This window comes from Colletotrichum gloeosporioides (assembly GCF_011800055.1).
Source record: "Colletotrichum gloeosporioides strain Lc1 chromosome Unknown consensus_40, whole genome shotgun sequence".
Classification (NCBI taxonomy): Eukaryota; Fungi; Ascomycota; class Sordariomycetes; order Glomerellales; family Glomerellaceae; genus Colletotrichum; species Colletotrichum gloeosporioides.
This window is the reverse complement of record NW_025544685.1, coordinates 385,454-407,804: the sequence shown is the minus strand read 5'-3', so window position 1 is coordinate 407,804 and position 22,351 is coordinate 385,454. Positions and strand designations below refer to the sequence as shown.

At 51.6% G+C, this 22,351-nt stretch overlaps 3 protein-coding genes across 3 annotated transcripts; 2 read left to right on the top strand and 1 right to left on the bottom strand.

The window, feature by feature from the left end:
• Window positions 1-2,469: 2,469 nt before the first annotated feature.
• Window positions 2,470-2,986, top strand: GCG54_00005144 (uncharacterized protein; the record flags this gene model as incomplete). The annotated part of the gene is made up of 3 exons (XM_045405175.1): window positions 2,470-2,676; window positions 2,763-2,883; window positions 2,946-2,986. The coding sequence occupies 3 exons, from the start codon at window positions 2,470-2,472 to the stop codon at window positions 2,984-2,986; spliced, it is 369 nt and encodes a 122-aa protein (XP_045264939.1).
• A 7,665-nt stretch (window positions 2,987-10,651) lies between these two features.
• On the top strand, window positions 10,652-12,402 carry GCG54_00005143 (uncharacterized protein; the record flags this gene model as incomplete). The annotated part of the gene is made up of 2 exons (XM_045405174.1): window positions 10,652-11,355; window positions 11,418-12,402. 2 exons carry the CDS (start codon window positions 10,652-10,654, stop codon window positions 12,400-12,402), a joined length of 1,689 nt encoding a protein of 562 aa, XP_045264938.1.
• Window positions 12,403-16,772: 4,370 nt separating this feature from the next.
• Window positions 16,773-18,750, bottom strand: GCG54_00005142 (Multifunctional cytochrome P450 monooxygenase; the record flags this gene model as incomplete). Its single annotated transcript, XM_045405173.1, has 7 exons — window positions 16,773-17,169; window positions 17,245-17,516; window positions 17,589-17,830; window positions 17,884-18,035; window positions 18,094-18,285; window positions 18,340-18,472; window positions 18,540-18,750. The coding sequence occupies 7 exons, from the start codon at window positions 18,748-18,750 to the stop codon at window positions 16,773-16,775; spliced, it is 1,599 nt and encodes a 532-aa protein (XP_045264937.1).
• Between the last annotated feature and the right edge of the window lie 3,601 nt (window positions 18,751-22,351).

The window sequence follows — 22,351 nt, the reverse complement described above, 5'->3', positions numbered from 1 at the left end:
TTCAAACATTAGACCTTAGCATCCCATTATGAATTTCCTCTTAGCAAAGAATGTCAAGCTCATAGACTGATCCGAGCCACTTTGGCGGCTGCCGCAGCACGGTCAGTGCTGCCGCGATTTCAGACGTTTCTTGCGAGGCTTCTGGAAGGCCCTCTATCCTGTTGAGGCGTTGAGAGAATTTTCAACCTCGCACGTATCATTCGGGCTCTAGGAAGAGAACTTCTGTATAAGATGCAATTTGGAAGGTCATTATGCATCATTAGATGATTCTACAAATGGATCGGGACGTCCGATGCCTCTCCTGAGTTTTCATTTACACGCGGGCACTTTTTAGTGCGATCCAAGATGCCCTGCGGCCCAATCTATGAAATCGTACGGGCTAAACGATCTCAAATTTCCGAGAGGACACGGCGACCGTTGAAAGGTCAGCTACGAAGACGCGCCGAGTCGTCTCGGGTGGTATTCCCGCTTTGCTCTACAGTGGATTGGTGGTCAGAATCGCCATGTCATTCATAAAGCACGAGAAAATCGGTGTAATTTGGCACCGACATGCGTAACCGGAATAACTTTGCGTGGCCACATATCGAGTTGAGGTTGATAGGAAACTCTCAGAAAGAGTCGTGGCAGCAGCCAGCATTCTGGGCTGTTTTGAGTGCCCGCACACCACAGTCAGAGTGAGATCAAGCAACAACAGCAATTTTCCTAAGACTTTTGCTATCCGGGCGGATTGCTACTCATAGGTCCTACCTATGTAACTAAGGTAGTGAGTTTGTAAGTTTTATTATTGGTTTTGGTGTCGTTGTGTTTGTCTTTTTTATCGTCCCTACTGTTTTCGTTTTGTTGTCATCGTCGTCAATATTGATATCTTGATTTTCAAAACTCTCGGTTCTACTATTCTGTTATGTTACCCGCCCGGATAGCAAAAGCCTTGTCCCAATCACTTCATCATTCACAGCGTCGGCGATGTGGTCAACGTCAGGATAGATGTTGCCGTTTCATCATTCGTCTTTGGTGGACGCTCTTGGCCAAAGCGAAACAGCCCCTGGCACCAAGCCTTTCGGACGGAGGTGGTCAATGAGGCTGCAGACTATGATAAGGTCCTTGGACTTCTAAGGACTATGCTCAATGTTTCCAATTGCTCAATTCCATTGCAATTGTTATCGTAATGGCACAGGTCCGTGTGCAATTGAATTAGTATGAGATCCAACTCAATGACTGATGTTCGCGATATTTGGCGCTCCTCCAGACGAACGTTTTTCCTCGCAAGCTTGCCTTATCCCAACGGACTGTAAGTTGTTCAACCCTCATTCAAAATCTTGTCGCGCCTAAAAAGGGGGCTGTGGCAATATTTCTGCGCTGGAGACATGTTTGCGGGACAGGGAAGTAAGTAACGAGGAAAGTTTTATGCGGGACCAGAATTACCTTCAAGGCACACGTAGCAATAGTTTACAAACTATTAGACTACGTAAATATAATTCTGATTTCAACACAAACGCAATTTCCTTTGCGTGTTCTTTCCTGCTAAGCCCAAGCTTTAAATGTTGTTCAACTATGGATAGGTTCGTGATAACCTAACATCTGTAACTAGCGGCGACAGACTACTTTTTAACAGTTCAAGGAGAGACACCGACTCGCTCTGCAGAATAGGTACGCGTACATCAACGGAGGCTATGAGTCCCCAACTCCGGCCTCGCCCCACCTGTACCGGATCACCGGACACGGTCGACAAAAAAGCTTATTATAGTTCGTCCATTTCCCTCAGATTCGCGGCGTATCACTATCAGCACGAGCCTGTCAAGTTTCATCTCGGCCAATCCGGAAAGAGATGGGTCAAGTCGAGCATTGCCCTCTCGCTGGCTTGGCCACAGTCTCTAACCCACTAGTCCGCCTCGTCTCCTTCATATAGATGAATTGAGCAACTTTAACTACTGAGTCAATCGAATCTGGAGATCTTATCATGCAGATTGGTTGGCGAAGCTTGGAGCTACTCTGGACAGCCGGCGAACGACCTAGATGTGAATATCCCATCTCGCGCGTTCGCCTTCGAGGCGAGGAAGAAGAGTCTTTGATGTGCATTTCATTGAGCAATTCCTCTTCGGTTTTGACAAGTCCATTTTCTTGAAGTCTTGTTTGAGCTTATATGGAATAGGTCTAGACTCATAGGGCACGATCAGCGGGACGAACTGGTCCGCAAGGGCGGCCAGACCGCGACTCAGGAACTCGGCGACTATTTGACCTTTGTCGGAACCTTAATTCGGGTATCTGGTCCTTCGCAATGACTCGGCCGGGTCTTCCAGCCTCTGATGAAGACATATTTATCTCGATGGTTCGCTTGCGTTCAAGCATTATGTCTAATGATTGCACTCTCATTGCTATTGTTCAGTTAACATTCACACTCTCGTTGGTCGCCTACTTTGATTCTTTGTGCATACCAAGACACTCATTAAATCTACTCAGCCTTCATTCATCATGCGCATGCAAATCGCTCTCTCCTTGGTCGCAGCAGCTGCTGTCCAGCTCGTCGCCGCGGGTGACTTCTCAAAGACATGCAACAGCATGTCGTACTTCTCCACCACCCTCAGCGCAAAGTGCACAAACACCGACTACGAGCCCTACGACGAGTCCACCGATATCGACCTGACGAGATGTCTGGCAAACGTTGGAGGCCAGGTTGTCGTAAGCTGTTGCCCGCGCCCAAACGCAACCCTGTCGCTAGTCTCAAAGATACGGAAGTGACTGACAACATTGTTCCCAATCCGCAGTGCCGTCCCGGTAGCCCTTCTTTCAAGTTCTGCGACTGCGGTCTCGCCGGGGACAAGAAGACCTTGAACTGTCGTTGCACCGATTCCACCGGAACCAAGAAGGCATCTTCGTTGAACCTCGGTATGGATTTACGCGGGAAAATTCCCCTCTTGGCATGACTCATAGCTTACACAATCATTTAGACACCTGTTTGAGCAACAGCAACGGCAGCCTGAGGTGTTAGGTGTTCGACTAGTCGCTAGCTGAAATACAAACAAGGCTATTCGGCCAAGAAAAGATGGTGAATCTAGCTTGTCAAAGCGAACCGTTCATGCGCATTAACATCCTGAATTTCGGATTGATGTGATTGGTGATGTTCTCTATTCTGTTCGCTGCGGTCCTTACGTATTGAGCTCGCGCGTTTCATATGTGCCACTTAGCTGAACTTGCATTTCAAGCGCCCAAACCCGACTTCGACGCGCAGGCGAGGACCACAGCTGCGCCAGAATCACTTGCAAGGCTTGTTGATTGACCGTCGCGGCCTAATAGAAAGTAGAAATTCGAGGATCTTGATGCCCGCCATCTACGACTGTGGATAAGATACACTCTATATATGATAAGCAGCGCTGTACAACCCTCAAAGACCATGTATACTAACAGGCAATCTTCCGCGTGCAAATGGGCCAGCCGGAACAGTCCGTGAAGTGACACGCTGAAGAAGATTCTAGTGATCTAAATCCATTACTGCCTTGGTTAAACTTTTGAATTTCGCACCAAGTACCATAAATGGTGGACAAAGGATGCCTGACTAGGCTGAATCGGTCGATGTCAGCCACGGGCGTGGTCCAACCAAGATAAGCGTAACATATCGTCTTAGTTACAGAGGCGGGATTCTGCCAGTAATCATCTTGTTGGTTTTGGAGCATTCCGGGTAGATGTTCAGAACTTCCAGGCCACGTGTTGTCTGGCTGCAAGTAGGGACCAGCATCACCCGCCCCTTCTCTTCAACCATGTAGTTTCATAAAGAGGCATGTGCAGACTGGACAGTATTCGTGCTCACCGAGCCTTCCTGTGGATTGAACAATAAGACATCTGCGTCTGAGTCTCTCCATACTGACCCCGGCTTAAGTCTGAGTCGCGCCTCTCTCCACGTCTTGGACTAGACTCGCCGGAGGACAACGTTCATCACTTCCTCGACAAACGGAGGTTCTCTTGCGAATGTACCACTGTACCAGCTTTGCAATGAACCAGACCACCCCACGCCTGTGGTAAGTTGTCAGTACGTACGATAGTAGCCTCTCGCACAGTAACATTAGCTTCTCCGGTATTTGGTCAACCAGGTCCCAGATTCCCACCTTATCTTTCAGATGAACCGCATCAGTTACTTTGAGAGCAACTGAAAATGCTCATCAAAGATTTGGTCCAGGGTTCTTCAATAGTTGCGAAAGTGACAAGGCCCTTTTCCCTGGCGCGAGTTCAGAGTCTCAGTTACCTTTCATAGTTGTTGTCGGATGTATTGAGATTTAGGCCACATTGATGTACATATGAAGTTGAGGTCATGCAGTGTCTCGCAAGCAAACTCAATCCCGATCACAAGCACCCAGACTTCTCGAAGAAATGCGGGCTTCAGAGTGCTAAGACTCCAGGTCTTTCGAGCCGGGACATATCAACAGTCAGCTGTTTTCTTTTGGCTGCAGACATACGCGGCTCGGATTACGCGATCTCAACTATCAGATTGGAGAAGATGCCTCTTCTAACGCACCATCCATGGATCTCGGTGATCTGAGGACGTCTTGCATAATAAGAAAAAACCTAGAAGAGGCCCTACTAAGAGGTTCTCAAAGCTAGAAACCCCCTTCTCAGCCAAAGAGTATAATCAGAGCCTTTCCCAGCTAAAATACGCTCAAAATTCTCATAATTAAGAGAGCCCTCACAGCCTCTACAGCCACAGGGCGAGAAGGGAGTAGCTAGAAGGCGGCATGTTAGCTCACGGCGTCTCACCGAGGGGCGCCGCAGATTAGGGACGCCGTTTGTGAGGGCCTCTTGAACATACGCCGTCACGGAAATGCGTAGTTCTGCTCGTTTTCCTATCGACAAGACTTCCATCTACCGTAGGCTATTGCAGTGCGATACGTGGTCGCGTTGAGCCACCAAAGGGATAGACATATCAACGATATATCCACGGATAATGGAGTCCTATTTGACATCGGTATGGGTTACTCTTGTCTTATGTTTTTACGGTGTTTGAACCACTCCAAGAAATGCAGGAGGAGCCGCTCTGGGCAATAAATGATGCGAAACGTGCACATAGCAATCACAGGAGGGGACAACTGCAAAATTCCCGCAGGGCCTATGGGCCATTCAAACCGCTCGTCATGAGCACAGCCACCGTTGCCATCAACATCGTAAGATGCCAAGGAAAACTTCCGTGGCCAAGATCTAATAGTGCCTAATAATTTTCGTCCCGCGCTTGACACATGAGGGATATTAGCTGGATGCTGGCCATGAGTGTGGAAGTCAATTCACTAGAACAAGGCTGGCGATGTATTGTGAGGGGTCAGAAAGGAGACGAAGGAGGCGATCTCCGTAGATATCCGGATCTGGCCCAATGTAAGTGGAGATCCGAGCACTCCGCACCGAGGATTTTGATCCATAGCCGCGCTGATGACACCCCCGCGTTCATGATAAATATCATGACCGATGACATGTCTGGGCATTCCGGTAGAAGGAATCATGACCTGGTGTAATCTGGGGCACGAATATGATTCGGAATGGACGACGGGCTCCGGGGGCAAGACCGACCGACCGGCGGGCGTTCGGTGGGCGGGCGGCTGAAGAAGGTGGGCGCCGCTCGAGGGCAAGTCGACCGAACCTACCTTAGCAAGACAAACAAGCACCCGAGGCGCGCAGAGGTGCGTAAGCCAAGTCCAAGCTTCCCCTCGTTTCTCGCTGACGGCGCGACTCATGGGGCGCCTATTCTTTCTCGTAGCGCATGAGCTATTATCGCGAATGCTGCTGTCGGATCTGATGCCAAGCAGGAGGCAACCGTTTTGTCGTGATGTCGACGTGAGAAAGGAAGCCAAGGAAGGAGAAATATGGGTTCGGGGCCTTGGCGTTTCTTGTATTTGAGCTTCAGTTGCTGAGAAAGGCTGGGCAGAGTTGGGGGTCAGTGGGCGAGTGTCCGGCGCTTGTAGATCTGATGCAAAACTCATGCGATTACCCAGAATTCCAATTCTTTGCTGCTGTCATCTAATCTTAGCAGCTGTTCTGGGATTTGAGACGGACCCTGAATATATTTCGGAAACATTGAGAGAGTCCGAGTTGTTTTGTTGCATGCTATTCCCAGCGTCGCACGCAGCACGGACAGCGTATCACAGGCCAGCTGTTCTCCCATGCGCAACCCGGTTCGAAACAAGAGATAACGACCCTGGAGACTGCTGAAGTTGCGCCCTCGAAGGATATACGACAACGTCGCAAAGGTAACTCCGTAGATGACTAGCTCGATGGCCTGGCCAGAATGCAATGCGGCATCACGAGCGTGTGGCCTTCTAGAAGCGCCTCATGGTCTAGCATGAATTCTAGCGGCCTTTCCGCTGGGATGCCAGTGACACAGCGACCGGGGCTTAGGGCCGGCTTGGAGCGGTCGGCTTGGAGGTGTGAACGCATGTCTCGGTGGCTGGAAGTCGCTGATATGGCCCGATTGGCTGGGTGCTGCCGCATCTTATCACGACTGATGCAGTGTCGAAGGTAATTGTGAAGCCAATGGCTGCTTACCAGCACGTGGGCGACATCCAGACCTGAGATGAGGCTCACCGCTGTTTAGTCTGAAGTTTTCAGTAGCATTTTTGATGATTTGCGAGTCGACGATCTGGACCTCGGAGTACATGTCCCATCTCATGTAGGTGAGGCCTGAATTTGGGAAAACTCAGTAGGTCAAAGGCACGGCGAATGCTAGGGTCGTGCCCGCGGCAGCATGCCGGGTTTGCAAAGGACGCCAACTAGACGGCTGGAAGGGGATCTCGAAAGAACCGGGAGATGCGCCTGCAGATGTTTTGGGCGGTGGAAGCAAGGGTCTCTCGTGTGTGGTGTTGAGTGGTGGGTAGTGGTGGAAGTGGGGTGATGCGACGGCGCTGGGAGGTGGACGGCGGCAGGGCCAGGCTGGTGGTGAGGCCGCGAAAAGGACCCGGTTTGGCGAGGAAGATGGACCCGTTCTTCTCCGCAGACTCCAGAGGAAGCAAATTCGGGGTTTGGGGTTGAAGAGGAGACGACGCGTTGGAGAGGCGGGGAGACGGAGATGGGAATGGGGAAACCGTGGAGGAAGATGCGGGCGAACGAGGCGATGTAGTAATGATGGGCGTCCGGTTGCAGAGGCGAGGCCAGGGTGAAGAGCGCGAGGAAAGCAAGTCGACGCGAGACGAGATTGACGGCAGGCTGGATGGATGGAGGGATGGTAGCAATTGTTGGTGAACTGTGAGTGGTTCCGTCACCTCGGAGAGACCAAGTGCCGGGCAAGTTGCATCTGCATCTGAGTATTACTGTACATTAGCCTATCAGTTCTAGACGAGACAATTTGGCAATTGGTCAGCTTCGAGGGACTTTTTTCTGGTACAACTGACCAGATACCTAGCCATCAGCCATGGATGATGGAGGATCGCGTCTTGGCAAATGTCGAGACGTCGGCGGTGGTCTTCCAAGTGCGGTCAAGTCGAGGACGGGGAGTACGTGGATCGTAGCTTCTGGTAGCCACGCTGACCCAGCATGACTCAAAATTCCAGTGGATGAACTGGACCAGCGGTCCGTGGGACAGACGGGAAGAATGGCGCCCGGGGGTCCCCTCGTGGACGCAAACGGGGAAGCGAATGAGTGATGGATGGCGTTTGGATGACAGCGGATTACGGTCCAACTGGTGGTGGAGGAGGGTGGACGTGGAGGGTCGCAAGAGCACGGGGAAGATGCGCCAGTGGCAGAAAAAGAACCGGAAGATGCCCGAGAGTCGACGACGAAAAGTGGAGACGAGCCGGCGTCGGTGTTGCGCCCGACTGAGAAGGACCCACCGGTTGGCCGGACTTTCCTGCGTTTTCTCACAGTTCCCAGGTATTTTTCCAGCGAGAAGGAACCCAGGGAAGGCAGCAAGCACCCACCGATGACCTGGGGAAAGTGCAGCAGCAGGCAGGGACACTACGGTGCGACGGGCGCGAGACGGTGGTTGGCCAAACGGAGGAAAGCGCCACCAATGGAAGTGGCAGTGGGGGTGGGCCTGGGTTCCGACGGAAGGCACACCAGCGCAGCGAGCTGCACCATTTTCCCACTCTTTTGGTGCCAATTGCGACTTCTTCCCAGCGAAATGCACGCACGGCCGTGTCTCACCTGACGAACTCGGGGCCCCAACCCGCCAGCAGGTTACTGGTATCCGTAAACGAGAGGAAAGGGCAAGTGGAAGCTCTGGGGAATTGGGACTGGACTGGACCTGGAACTGGGACCGTCTGCTGATGATCCATCGATAATCCATCCACCGACCACTGACATCTGCAACAGTGCGCGAATTTGATACCCAAAGCAGCACCGTCATTGGCCAAGACCTGCCGACTCTCGCAGTGCTAGTGGCCCTCCACTACCAGAAGGCCACCACCACGGGCAGCCCAGCTGTTAGCATCAGGCCACAACCAGCGTTAAGCTTAATTCCCCAACATCCTCTGGCCCTCTCTGGTCCTTTCTTTTACGGTGGACACATGGAGCGCTAGCGCCGACGACCCCGTTTACCCCGTGGAGGAGGAGGGGGATCGGCTGTCAAACTTGTCAAAGCAGTTCGTTTGATCTCGCGAACCGCTCGATTGGAAGCGCGCGAAACGACGCTGCCATTTGCCTGGTGTTTTTGACGATGGGATTTCGACTTCACGCGATGGCTCTCAATCGACGTCGACGTCGTTGAGAGTGCGGCGACTTTGCTCGCAGCGCCGAGCAGCTTGGCGTAACGGGATGGCTTGCCGAGAAAGATACAAGCACTTTCTTGGCAGAGTCGCTGTCCGTCGTGTCTTGGCCTACGTTGGAGGAAGACGCCATCCCTGCACTTTGCTGGCATTCGACGGTGCGCTACGGAGGATTCCTTGGGCACAATGATCACTTGAGATGCCACCCAGGGCCACCACCACCTCCATCAAGGCAGTTGACTCGGGACGGGCAGCCAAACGAAATGGACGATGGGGGCGGTAGGTACGAAGCAGCCGCTGCTCTTTCCATCTTGCGCCTCTTGAGCCATCCTTCTAGAAGCTCAAAGGAAGGCACGGAAAGAGGAACGAAGAGCAGGCGTCATCCCGTGTGGCTGCGTCCAGTGCCTTCCTTCTCATCTGAATCTTTCCCTCATCAACGCAGGAAAGAGGCATGTACGTACCGATCCGTGCCTGCCCCTCCATCACCATTGTTCTTGCCATTCGCGCAATGGGCAATGACTGATTGGTCATCCCCTCCTTCCACCAACTGAAGGATTCGTCGTGATGCAACATGGCCCTCATTTTTGTTTTTTCCCCTCTCCTCATCCCCATCCACCTCTCTCCACCGGCCAAACTGACCAGACCCAAAAACACAGACGGCCAAGACTTTCCCTTACGACTTTGTGCGGCGCAAACTTTTTTCTACGTTTCGACCCTCGACATTGGCTTTTTCTTCTCCCCTGGCGTTTCTTTTCCACCTGGCCCTTATCTCCGTCGCCGCCACGCTACGCTGCTTTGGTCGCCGTCGCCGCTACCCCGTTGCTATTCTCAGCGTCCCAATCGCACCTCTTGGCCTCACCCAACCCCATCCGTTTCTTACACGGCTCTTACGCTCGAGATACCATACCGCAACGCAATCCAACCCTCTCTCGACATCGCGATGGCGTCTTCTGTATCAAGACTTCCTATTCTGGGCCTATTCTAGGACTCATTGTCTGCCGCTCTGCACGCAGCCCGAAACCGCCGACGCAGAGGGCCACGTGTGTTACGTTGTACACCCACGCCGTCATCATGTCTCTCGCCAACGCGTGTTGAAGTCCATCAGCCAAAGATGTCGAAAGGAGGCTGCAGCAGAAAGGGTGTTTGGACGGCGATTCCTAGTGGACTTTGCGCTGCATTCGATCCCGTCTCGGCTGTCATCGCATCTCACCCTGCCGTAACGGGAGAAGAGTCAGTCATCCTGTGTTACTGCGAACACATACACAAGTACTTCGTACAGCTGTGCAAACAAACGGCATGCTGCCAGGCCCGTGGTTCGCACTTCAAGCCCTTGGAGGGATCCGCCGGAATGAAGGCCGTCTCCCGCACGCGTGGCATACCGTAGAGGTATTCTCTCGCGCGCTCGTATGCAATATCCTGAGCCGGGACGCCACCGTCTCGTCAACCATCATGATCCCTAGCTCCAACACTACCGGCCTCCCTCCCCCTACCTCGTCTCCAGGACCCCTGTCGTGTACCTCCGTCTCCCTCGTGCTTCAAAGACGCCAAGGCTTTAAGCTCGCACTAGCAGATGCATCTCGTTCTCCCACACACCTCCAACAGCATCCCCTCACATCCTCGCGCTTCTCCTCACTCCTTTCCCCCCGACCCCGCATCGTCAGCTCCGACCTCCCCACGCATCCACGAAAGACACTGTCTCCCCCATTGGCCAGCCTGTCTGCAGTACTATTGTACTGCACCGTTCCATCATGGGAGATGATCGCTCTCGAAACCGTGTTCGAGTCGGTGCCATCCCAGTCATCTTGACCATCAACATTGGGCCTTCTTTGTCTTGTCCCTAGCTTTCCCCTCGAAACCTCTATCCACCATCCCCATGTCTGATGAACTCTTGGCACCGACTCAATGGATGGTCTGGTGATTCGTCGAGGCCCCCAGCCTTTCAAGCAGGGAGCCAGCAAGCATGCCTCAAAGTATATAGAACGATGGTCTGTCCCCCTCATCTCAACTTATTGAACTCAGTCAGCAGTGCCGCATCCTCCTCGTCTTTTCTTGTCTCTACAGTCTTCTCCTTCATCCTTCCCCAAATACACACCAGGAAACACAGACTCGAGCAACAGCCAGACATATCAGCCATGTCCAACGCTGAGCCCGCCGACCCCGTCGCCAAGGGTGTTCTCGCTACGGCCAAGCAGTCCTGGAAGGATCTCTTCGTTTGGAAGCAGCGCACCGTTGTCGTCGCTCCCGATGGCGAGACCACCACAGAATGGGTCAGCCCTGATCCCATCAAGAACCCCATCAGCTTGATGGCCCAGCTTAGCGCTCGCGACTGGCTCTTCTTCATCTGCGGTTTCTGCGCCTGGACCGCCGATGCCTTCGACTTCCACGCCCTGTCTATTCAGACCACCAAGCTGGCCAAGTACTACGACCGATCAAAGACGGACATCACCACCGCCATCACTCTCACCCTCCTCCTGCGATCCGTCGGTGCTGCCGCCTTCGGTCTGGCTGGTGACAAGTGGGGTCGCAAGTGGCCCATGGTCCTGAACATGATCATCCTCGGTGTTCTCCAGATCGCCACCATTTACAGCACAACCTTCCAGCAGTTCCTGGCAGTCCGCAGCTTGTTCGGTCTGTTCATGGGAGGTGTCTACGGAAACGCCATTGCTATGGCTCTTGAGCACTGCCCGTAAGTTGAACTCAATCCCGCCTCTCCCTGATATCCCGAGCAACTCGCTAACAAGCTTACAGTTCCAACGCTCGTGGTCTCATGTCTGGTATTCTTCAGCAGGGCTACTCCTTCGGCTACGTCCTCGCTGCCTGCGCCAACCTCGGCGTCGGTGGTGGCACCGATACCTGGAAGACAGTCTTCTGGATCGCCGCCGGTATCTCCATCGCCGTCGGTCTCGTCCGCGTTGCTTTCCCCGAGTCCCAACAATTCCTTGAGGCCAAGGCCGCGGGCAAGAAGGATGCCTCTCCTGGCGCCTTCTGGAGGGAGACCAAGAAGATGTTGGCCCAGGAGTGGAAGATGTGCGTCTACTGCATCATCCTCATGACCTGGTTCAACTACTACTCCCACACTTCCCAAGACTCTTACACCACATTCATGATTGCTCAGAAGGAGATGGCCAACGACGGTGCTTCCCGTGCCTCCATTCTCATGAAGGCTGGTGCTTGCGTTGGTGGTACCATCATCGGTTACCTGTCGCAGTTCTTCGGCCGTCGCCGTGCCATTATCGTCTCGGCTCTCATCTCCGCCTGTCTCATTCCGGCCTGGATTCTCCCCATTGGCGAGCGTAGCCTCAGCGCCAGCGGTTTCTTCATGCAGTTCTTCGTCCAGGGTGCCTGGGGTGTCATTCCCATCCACCTGAACGAGCTTTCCCCCCCTGCCTTCCGTTCTTCCTTCCCTGGTATCACCTACCAGCTCGGTAACATGATCTCGTCTCCTTCTGCGCAGATCGTCAACGCCATCGCTGAGAGCACCTTCGTCACCGCACCCTCCGGAGACAAGGTCGAGGCCTACGGTCCCGTCATGGGTATCGCCACGGCCATCATCGCCCTCGGCATTGTCTTCACCACCATGTTCGGTCCCGAGCGTCGCGGCCGCAGCTTCGAGCACGCCGTCGCCGGTGTCCAGGGCGAATTCGAGGAGAAGAAGGTCATTGATGAGCACGATGAAGAGAAGGGCAGCATCCACGCTGACAACGTCGAGAACGTCCGCAAGGAGGAGGCTTAAGTGTCGCTGCCGGGATCGGCGACTGCAAAGCATGTCAAGATATATACAGCACATGATTTTTGGTTTTTTTGGAAAACGGCAAGGGAAGGCGACAAGGCCTTCGCCGGCTGGATGCCGCACAATACCCCATGGAACAGCGCGATGAAGTCTGAATGATCTATTTGAACGAATATAAAATTGTTTTGATACCACATATTTTGCCATCTACGCATCTTGTGATTGAAATAGCAGGTGAGGTTGCACAACGCTATTCGAACAAGCTTTCACTGGTTGCGCCGACGCCTTGCCCAGTGCTTGGCATGAAGCTTGGTGATGGTAGCACGAGCACTACGAAGTCTTGACTTTCGGGATCTTAGTCATCGGGCTTCTTGGTGTCTTGGTGGCTCATCGCGATGCCCACTTTGCCCAGACCTTCAACGCTCTTCTCCACTAGATGCAGGCAACCCCCGTAACCGGCGGTCGGCTACTCACACAGGTACATGCGCCGCCGCTCGCCAACTGCGCGCGACTCTCGTCAACAATCGGCTTCGCTCGTCTGTTCAACGAATATTGGCCTTGGCATGCAAAGAGAAACTTTTATGGTTTATTGGCGCAATCATTGGCAATCATTTGGCAGTGCCCACATCCCGAGCACGCCCTTCTCTGGCCAAAGTTGAGAATGCCAAAATTGACCACGCCACGCCTACAGGGGTCATCGGTGTGGCGTTTTCCCATGGATCACAAGACATCAGGATTTGACGAAGACGTCGAATTACTCGGACAAAAGACAATTTGTCGAGACAAATCATTGCCTAGGAAATATCTGGATGGCTCCAACCTCATCGAAGAGGTCACAGCACCAAACCAAACACATTACCACTCTTACGATAATTTTCACCTTATTTTCCCCAGAACGGGGCGGCGTGGGGAATCTGAGATTATTCATTGTCAAAGTTCCCTTGCTCCGAGATCTCCAATCCGGGGTGTTTCTTTCATGTATGGAGAGAACCGCCCTGCATGCATTTCAGCAGGTTTTGTCTCTCGATCCCAAGCCCACGGATGGACGAGACGCGTCGAATGCGCGGGTCTCTCCCTCTTGAGATAATACTCGTACGATGGGCGGGACATGTGATGGGGACGGGAGGCCTGTTTAAGCGCCCAGGCTCAGGGCTGGCGTTGGCGTTCAAATGTTTTTTCAATGGGTCGGGTCCAGTCCGCCCCGCCGCCGCCGCCGTGCGGTCTTGCCCCGTACGCAAACCTGCGGGGCGTTAACCCCCATTGAGTCCAGACCCGCGCGAAAAGTCTGGTCCTTTGCTGGTGGTCCTGTGGAGGGAGTGCGGAGGAGAGGGTGCGCGGGGAGAAGACCGCGCTCTTGGTATTTCATCGTGGGGTAAGCAAAAACCTGATGTGAAAGAGGGACGTTCGGACAGAGACCGAACCCGAGGGCTTGGGACTTGGCGATATTTTAATTTGTGGTTCTCGCTCCTCCTCGTCCAAGATTGTCTGTTTTTGATGTTGGCGAAATTTTTTCTTTGCTTGCCTAGTTTGGATATGGACGACGCAGGGGAGGGAGGTGTCGTGAGGAGATTTGGGGTTTGATGTGGGCCGCGCAGCTGCGAGGAAGATGCTTTCTTCACGGAGTGTTATGAATTTCAGGGATCTGGGCAGGAGAAATTTCGAATGCGGTACCATGGTCCGCAAACGCATTTCCCGTGCGAGAAGGCATCGTGGTCCTAAGCTACCATTGATAGATCTACCAATGATTTGAGATGATGGAGGGCTACCTTGGTAGCAGCCACGTTGGCGCTCACTCACATCATCTCAACAGAGACTCCGATCTTTTCTTTCGATTGAGCCCTGGTCGTTACTCATTCAATATACGGATACATACGTGCCTTACTCTTCGGTGTTTTGGTAAGGGTCTTTATGCAGGATGCACATGCCCACCCCGCCGCCCCTTGTCGAGCTCAGTAAGCCAGGCCCGATGGAATGCGGCTGGCACCCATGCATCGGGATGGAAGAGCGGGAATGCGGGAAGGCAGAGTCGTATCGGTTGAAATCCTTTCCGGCGGATGATGTGTGTCTTGTCCCTGAACCGCTTCCGAGTCGGACGTGTGATGCGCCACCCCGGTGGTCTGATCTTCCCGGCTCCGGACGAGCGGGTTTGGAGGGTGGCCTTCCGAGGTTTATGGCATGGCTGCCGCACCGTTCGGGCTGAGTTCGAATTTGGCGATGATAGATGTGTTGGTGGTTGTAGGGTCTTGGTTGGATGAGTTTGTTTGTTGGGGTTGTTCTGTCTTTGGATGTTGAATGACAGGAAAGTTCAGAGTGCTTGCTACGGATGTTTACCTAACACTAATGAGATGTTGATGAAACGCTGCCACGCTATGTGAACCTTCTGATCTGGCGTGGTATGCAATACTCTCAAGGCTAATGTGTTGTATTGAAGCGGGCGTATTGCTGTTATACAGAGCCATCTTGGACTGTTTCCATGACATTCACCTGTATGATGATATGAGAATTGGAAGTATTGGAGCATTCTAGTTACATGTCCCTTCTGATGGCTAAATCTGTGACCGAAACGATTCCTCCTGTACGTTTCAACTACCAAGGTTGATGTTGTAAACTTGGGAAGTAATCGCCCCAGTCATCACAGCAACAGAGATGCAGTTCTGTGGATGATCACAGTGATTGCCAGCGCTGTCATGGTAAAAGCGTTAATGCGGCATCCCAATTCCCAACTCTGTATTTGACACTCTGCCTCTGGCATTATTTCTTCGTAGATGAATGCTCTATTTCGGCATCTGCGGAGGAAATAGTGTTTCTTTCCGGGAATTGCTACATTGCGAAATCACATATTCAGATACGGTTGAAACTTCCTGCATTATCTTTTCTCTGCTGCAAATGATGTACTGCAAACCACACAGAGTAAACCCCACCGCACTACAATCGTTCTCGCGAGCAGCAAGATATGAGATACCAGATTGCGTCGCTGACGTGTCCCAATCCACTTGATGCTTGTTTGTATCCCCCTAAAGCTCAGCTTCGGCTCCCGAAAGAGGAACAGGCGTGTCCATACAACAGGCACAAGAGCTGTAAACTCCTGTTGCGGGTTCGATAAGTAGGCCAATGTAGATTCCACTGAGGGCCCAGAATATGCGGTGGAGGTCGCACGTTCAGCCTGTTGTCGCCGCCGAGTAAAACGTGCCGAAGCGAAGTCCCATGATCATGGCAGAGATGTAATTGTTGGCTCGGTCAGCCATCCTTCTTCCAGCCGTAAATGCAGTGAGACCCAGCAAGGCAAAGAGTTCAATCATCAGAAGTAGAACCAGGAGCAGAATCCAGCCTCGCAAGCCTTCGACGGGCACGCAGCTTCGGTGGGCATACACCGTGTCTCCAATGAAAAGTCAGAACACAAACGAGACTGTCAAGAGGCTCATCTGTGATCTGAGACCGTTGGTCTTGCGTGAAGCATTAGCAGCTGACATGGTATTTCATGGAAAGATCTGGCTCCTTTTATTCCGGTAGACAGTTGAGAAGGTGTAACAGAGAAGATGCCGAAGCGAACCGTGCTATGATGAGACGACAAATCAAAGATGATGGTGTGTGTGTGTGTGTGTGTGTGTGTGTGTTTGTGTGTGTTGTAAGAAGGTGGGTTTCTCATGGATAAAGTAATAAATTCTGTCTAGTAGCCAGGCAGGCATCAGCTGCTATTGCGAACCGGCCCAAGAGCTTTCGGGAAGATTTCCGCAACTCTTTGGAAGGGGGAACGCATGGGTAGACAAAGGTACTGGTTCAGAAAGAGTCAGGCTTGGTTGTTTTACAGAGCGAATCACAGGATATTTGGAAGACGGGTACTGGGTGGTCCTGGGAGCAAAATGAAACAGCCGGTATTTGTCAAGATAACTTGATGCAGGAAGCCGCAGAAGTATGGTTTCGTTTTTCTTCACGAAGGTCTTCACGAAGGCCAGGGACAAGGCACCCAGATCGTTCCCTGTTCTTGATCTCAAACGAGCTGAATATATGCTGAAGATAATGCGCAAGGAAATTGACGAATGGAGTCAAAAGCTTGATGAAACAATCATTCCCAAAGGACACATAACCTTACAGAACATCATGCAGTATAGGCCGTCATAGTCAAGACTGCAATGGACCAACCGTATTAGTTCACAACGGAAGATGATGGTGCGATATCTTATCCACGGATTCAAAGATTGGGTGCGTTTTGTTTTTGCAGGGTTATAGTACGTAGGACTTGAAACGAGGTGCTTATTGACTTCTGCAATGCGATATCTTCACAGAGACCCGGCTATGCGAAACTATAAGAAAAGTTACAAGGAAAAAGGAGATGCGTGGTCACATAATGAACATTGGACCAAAGTCGGACTCCTCTAGACCTCCATCTTCTCCAGCATTCCTTGATCGCTTCTCTCCCATGGGTAGGTCTTCTCAACCGCCCGTATGAGCGCTTCATGCTGCGCTGAGCGCGGCTTGACTGATGTCTCAAAGGGTTCTGGGTGGCTGACAATCCCACCCAGGAGACTAATCTTTGGCTCGACCACCTGGCCGTCAATGACGGCCTTGCTGACCTCCAAGGCAGAAAGAGTCTGTGCAATGGTAATGAACAAGGCGTTGTCGGCGAGAACACGGCCAGGGCAGATGCGGCGTCCGAAGCCAAATGCAAATCTGTTAGGGTCCATCTCCGGTGTGTTGCCCTCGGCGGACAAGAAGCGCTCAGGCTTGAACTCCATGGGTGAATGATACAACTTCGGATCATGAGTGAAATACCTGTCGTGAGAGGTTCGCCTATCAGTCTCTGACTTTGAAGGGGCCTTCGATGCAAATTTCATAGAGAGCACTCACCATATGTTTGGCAGGATCACTGATTCCTTGGGGATGTAGTAGCCGTTGACGATGTCCTCTTCCGAAGACATATGAGGAATGGACATGGGCACGACGGGCTGCCAACGAAGAAGCTCCATCAGAAGAGCCTCGATGTATGGCAGGTTGGGACGATCAGAGAAGGTGGGTAAGCGGTCTTGCCCAACGACCTGATCAATCTCAGCTTGAGCTTTACGCTGTACCTCAGGGTAAAGCGACATGGCAAGGAAGAAGCATGCCACTGTAGAGACCGTCTGCAACGAATTAGTACCTGATCTGGTATCCGGCAACTACGTGCTGGGCAATCCACGAGATTGGGGGCTTACCGTGTCGGCTCCCCCCGCGTAGAGAGAGAGCGCCGTCCATTTCGTGAGGTACTCGTCTTCGGGCTTTTTATCGTGATCTCCCCCAAGCAGGTTGCAGGTGATTGACGAGGTGTCTCGTCCCGAGGCCATCTGTTGCTTGGTGAAAGCAAATGGCTTTTCAACAATGACCCTCAGGTCTTCGCGCCATTCCTTGGCAGTCTGCTTCCATCCAGTTCCAGGGAACCACTCCGGCAGATAACGCACTAAACTCTGTCAGCAACGCCCTGTGTCTGTAGTTCATGTCTGATTTGCTCACTCCAGGGGAAAATGTCGACCATAAAAGTACCAGGGACAGAAGCCTGCCCAAACCCGTCCATTGCTTTTTCAATCGCCTCTACAAGGTGATCGGATTTGAACTGGTCTACGTTATAGCCGTAGATCATCTTCAAAACCACTGAAGCAGCCTCTCTATTTGGCTCATTAGCATGCTAATCTTGACTAAGGTAAGTGCCGGTGACTGACTTACTTTCTGATGTGTCCAAAGAGACCTTGGGGATTGTTCAGAATATGCAGCAAGAAATGACCAGCCTCCGCCTCTTGTAGATCTTTGTACTGGGCCGCAGCCATGGTGGAGCCAATGGTCATTGCTATGTTCTTGCGATGTTTCCGAAAGCGATCGCCGTACCGAACAAGCCCAAGACTGTGTCCCCAGCCAACTCTATGCCTGTGTTAGCGTTCGGCCGCCATCCATACTTGTGAATACACAGCTCACATCTCACCGCCGAACAACAGGTGTGGTCTCGACGAGTTCTTCACTGCTCGCTTTTCCAGCATGTCCAAAGCGATGCTGGCATCATTGATGATCACCATCGTTTGGCCAAGCACTGTGATCGAGCTGATGGGCCCTGTGTGACGTAACCACGGTCAGACAACAGTCAAGATTTTGGAAAAGCCGAACGCAACATGACGGACCGTAGATATCTTTGTGTTTGATCCAATGCTTTGCTTCGTAGTCTCCAGGTTTGGGTAGGTCCAGGAGGTTACCCACGATGGGAAGCCCCTTGGGACCCGGAGGTAGAGGGGGGTGAGGACCGTTTCTGCCTGTCTTCAAGACTTTGCGGATGAGAAGGAAGAAGAAAACGACGGCTCCAACGCCAAGGGCGAGTGAAGAAAGCCCGGCCATGGTTAATTGCTGGACACCAAACTGTACACACGCAGACTCGATTGCTTAACTCGAGACAACCAGCAGCGCAGTCTACGGGCCATGCGCTGTTATATGGCCGACCTACGGGATGAATACCGATGACGCTCAACCCCTCACGGTCTCAATAGGGTCAGCTCTCCGATGCTCCTGGACAAATCAAGAACGATCAACAACGCACCAATTCTCGGCAGACGAGGCTCGAGTCCATCGAAGAAATAACGCCTTGAGTGATCGGCACGAATACCACCGCAGCACAACACAGAGTCCTCCATACGAGGCTGGGCCATCACTAATTCCATGCGCAAGCACTATGCAGTCTTGATTTCGTCAGGGGTTCAGAACGACTAAAGTTGTCACACGCATCCAATATATGCCCAACCCACCTACCACTTGCAGCTCTTTCGCACCCTTTCATATTCTGGAAATGGTTCATACCCAATCAAATAACGCGGATTACAACGGGAACGGTCCGCGGTTCGTCAGCTTACTGCGTTATGTCCGGTTACACAAGACCGTTGAGCGATATGCAATGCAACCAACCGGTCCGACCCTTTACCCAAACAGCCAACGAGTCGCAATCGAAGGCAGAAATTGGCAGAATAGCATATGGAATTTTGGGCTCTTGACAGCGGCAAAAAATGTCTACAAAGCCTGATTAGACACTGATCACTGTGATACGCAGGTGGATGTGTCAACTGAGACATTTATTCCCGGGTTGCCTGTCTTGGCTAGAAGAAGTGTTGTGCCGCATTTTATCCTCATTCGGGCAAGGCTCTGACTTGGCAGCTGTAAGGCATTTGTTAAATCGAGTACAATGCATTAGACCGCAGCATGTATGAGCAATCACAGTGAAGTGGAGCATAAAATCTGACTTGATTTGAATGTTTGGCAGTCACATCTCCTCACAAGTGGCAAGCTTATGACGACCTGGGAGATCGGCTTTTCGTCAATAGTCTCCCATCTACTGGGGAAGAAATCGGTTAATCAAGACAAGAAGTGCATTCATGGTGCAATTGGGGCGTTGATGAATTCCTGTCGATTCGGTGCCAGTGCCCAGGTCAACCCAGGTAGATGTATTCATGTTCGATCAAAGTAGGAATGGATGAGAGTCTCCATCAAGATCTGAACAATTCCACCAATGAAAGGCACTTCGGCATTATTTCACTTGGTTGACCTATCAAGATCAGGTCTCCGGCTGCAGGTCCTGTGCGGCCCATAGCCTTCAGATTGACGCAGCGATGAGAGCCTGATTTCAGCTTTGCAGAAACTGGTTAGTCATTAGGCGCCTCAAAGCCATTTCGCCATGACTGAATTAGTACAGCTTTCTTGTTACTCTATTCGCTCAATTCTTGATGGACAAATTAGTACGTCGAAGACTCTTCAAAGCAACTAGTCTATCAATCCGTCGACACTTAACCAAATACTCTTAGATCTTGCCTAAAATCACACACCTGTTCCTGGATGTTCGGACGCATAATTACATTGCAACCTGTGAACCACCACGTTGATCAAGAAGGACAGATATCGGGATATGCGTGCTTGTCACTGTCTAAGAAATACTAGTGTAGACGACAATCCGATCAGAGTGCGAAGCAACAAGGGTCTCTGAAAGCCTCTCTTTAGGTCTCGCACGAAGCGCAAGGAAGAAGCATGCTCTATCCAAATGCAGTGGTCCATAGTTGCTTCCCTCAAACTTCGACCACAAAGCTCCTCTGTACTCACTATCGTACTTAACAAGTCCCTGAAACACCATTCATCGCTGAAATACAAATGCGAGCAATTGAAGATGACGACTCGCCCTCCCCTTACTAGTAAATCGTCTTTTACCAATCTCATCTAAACACCTTCACATTACGGCTTTTGCCTCGCAACAGACTTGACTCTTGTTGATGGTCTCTTTCTACAATTACCCACCCATGTACGCGTCCCGTACACTGCCAGGCTGGTGGTACACAAGCTCGCCACCCATCAACGCAATACCACTTCGTGGTGACACATTGTGCCACATCAACTGCGGCCAGCGATCCTCTTTGGGAAGCTCATAACATAGAAGAGGGCGGCCTGGCAGCGCATCTTGAGGGCGGCCATAGCGTCCCAAGCTCTGCCATGACTCTACGACGAAACTGTCAACGGTGGCAACAAGCGTGTAATCGATGAGGCAGTATTTGCAGTAGCCCTTCACCTCACTCCCCCTCGTGGTGAATGCTCTCTTTACATCCCACCTGAAGCTTTTCGGCGACCAGTCGTCCTTCGGGGGCCAGGTCTCCTCTGTGAAGTCTGCCATGTCCATGTGATCGCATAGCCTGTAGTTCAAAGCGTCGTCAACTGGTGATTCTGTTTGGCCTGTTCCATGAGCTCATGCTTTTGTTTCTACCCTGGTGTGAAGTATATATGTCCCTCTGATAATTCTGGGTGTGAAAGTCGCCTGTACTAAATTCCGCCTCTTATGTGCGTGACCCCATACGTATCGAGGAGTTTCAACTGTGCTTTTCAGCAGATCGCTGAGGTGCTTCTCATCAACTAGAGCCGATATACCTTTCAACCTCGTGAGCTTGAGTGCCATCTGAATATGTGAATCAGGTAGGCTCTGAAACCGCCGTGGGTAAGATAGCTTCCCGCTCGGGGGAAGAAACCAATCCTGCTCATATGGACACCAGGCTTTTATTTTGTGGAGGCTGGCACAGCGCCAACAAACCCAGTAATTTGGCATTGTCCATGCGAGTCCTGCAAGGAAGACGCGAGTCTCCTTGGTGCGCAGGTGAAGGTTTTCTGTCAACTGAAAGAGTTTACTCCAGTCCTCCTTACCCATGCCGATAACCTGCCTGGCGCGTCTGCAGGTATGAGAAAAGAGAAACTTGTCGTGCCACCCGAAGAATTTGGCGATTTCCAGCAGCATCTCGGTGGGAAGTCTGATAAGCCGCGAGCTTTGGATGTCGACGGTGCTCAAAGGCTCTGCCTTTGCCGTGTCGTCAAGTTGCTCCATGATTCCAGTGATGTTGTGGGTTTGGTTGGTGTAGAGGAAAGAAGATGGGATATTATGAGGAGCAACCGCATCTAGATTTTCGCCTCAGATATATGTGGCTATGTACCCGTTTGGATTTAACTCCACAATGCGACTTCAAACCAGTCCCAAGACAATGTTTTATGGCGTGAGGACCTTGGTAACTCATGGAGCAAACCCATCGCCTCACAACTCAGAGAACAAGAGAGACGAAGTGTAGGTGAATAAGCTGGTTCATTAAAAGAAAAAGCAAAATTTCCATACACAAAGATAAGAAGGCAAAGTATAGCTCGTTCCTAGAATCTGCCAGTAAAGTGACGTTGTGAGAATTTAGACACCATGAAGCGTGTTTAATAACTCAATATTGTCAATTTGGTTATACCTATAAGGAACGAAACCCTTATGCACCACTGCAGCTAAATCATAATTACATTGGAACAATGAAAATCAAGCTGCGCTGTAAGGAAACTATCATCAAGAATTGGCAGAGATACCCGTAGTTTGCGAAGATGATGCTAGCGACGGACCGAAAGACAAATTCATCTCAGCGAGGTTCAGGGTCGAATCTGTCATAGAAAT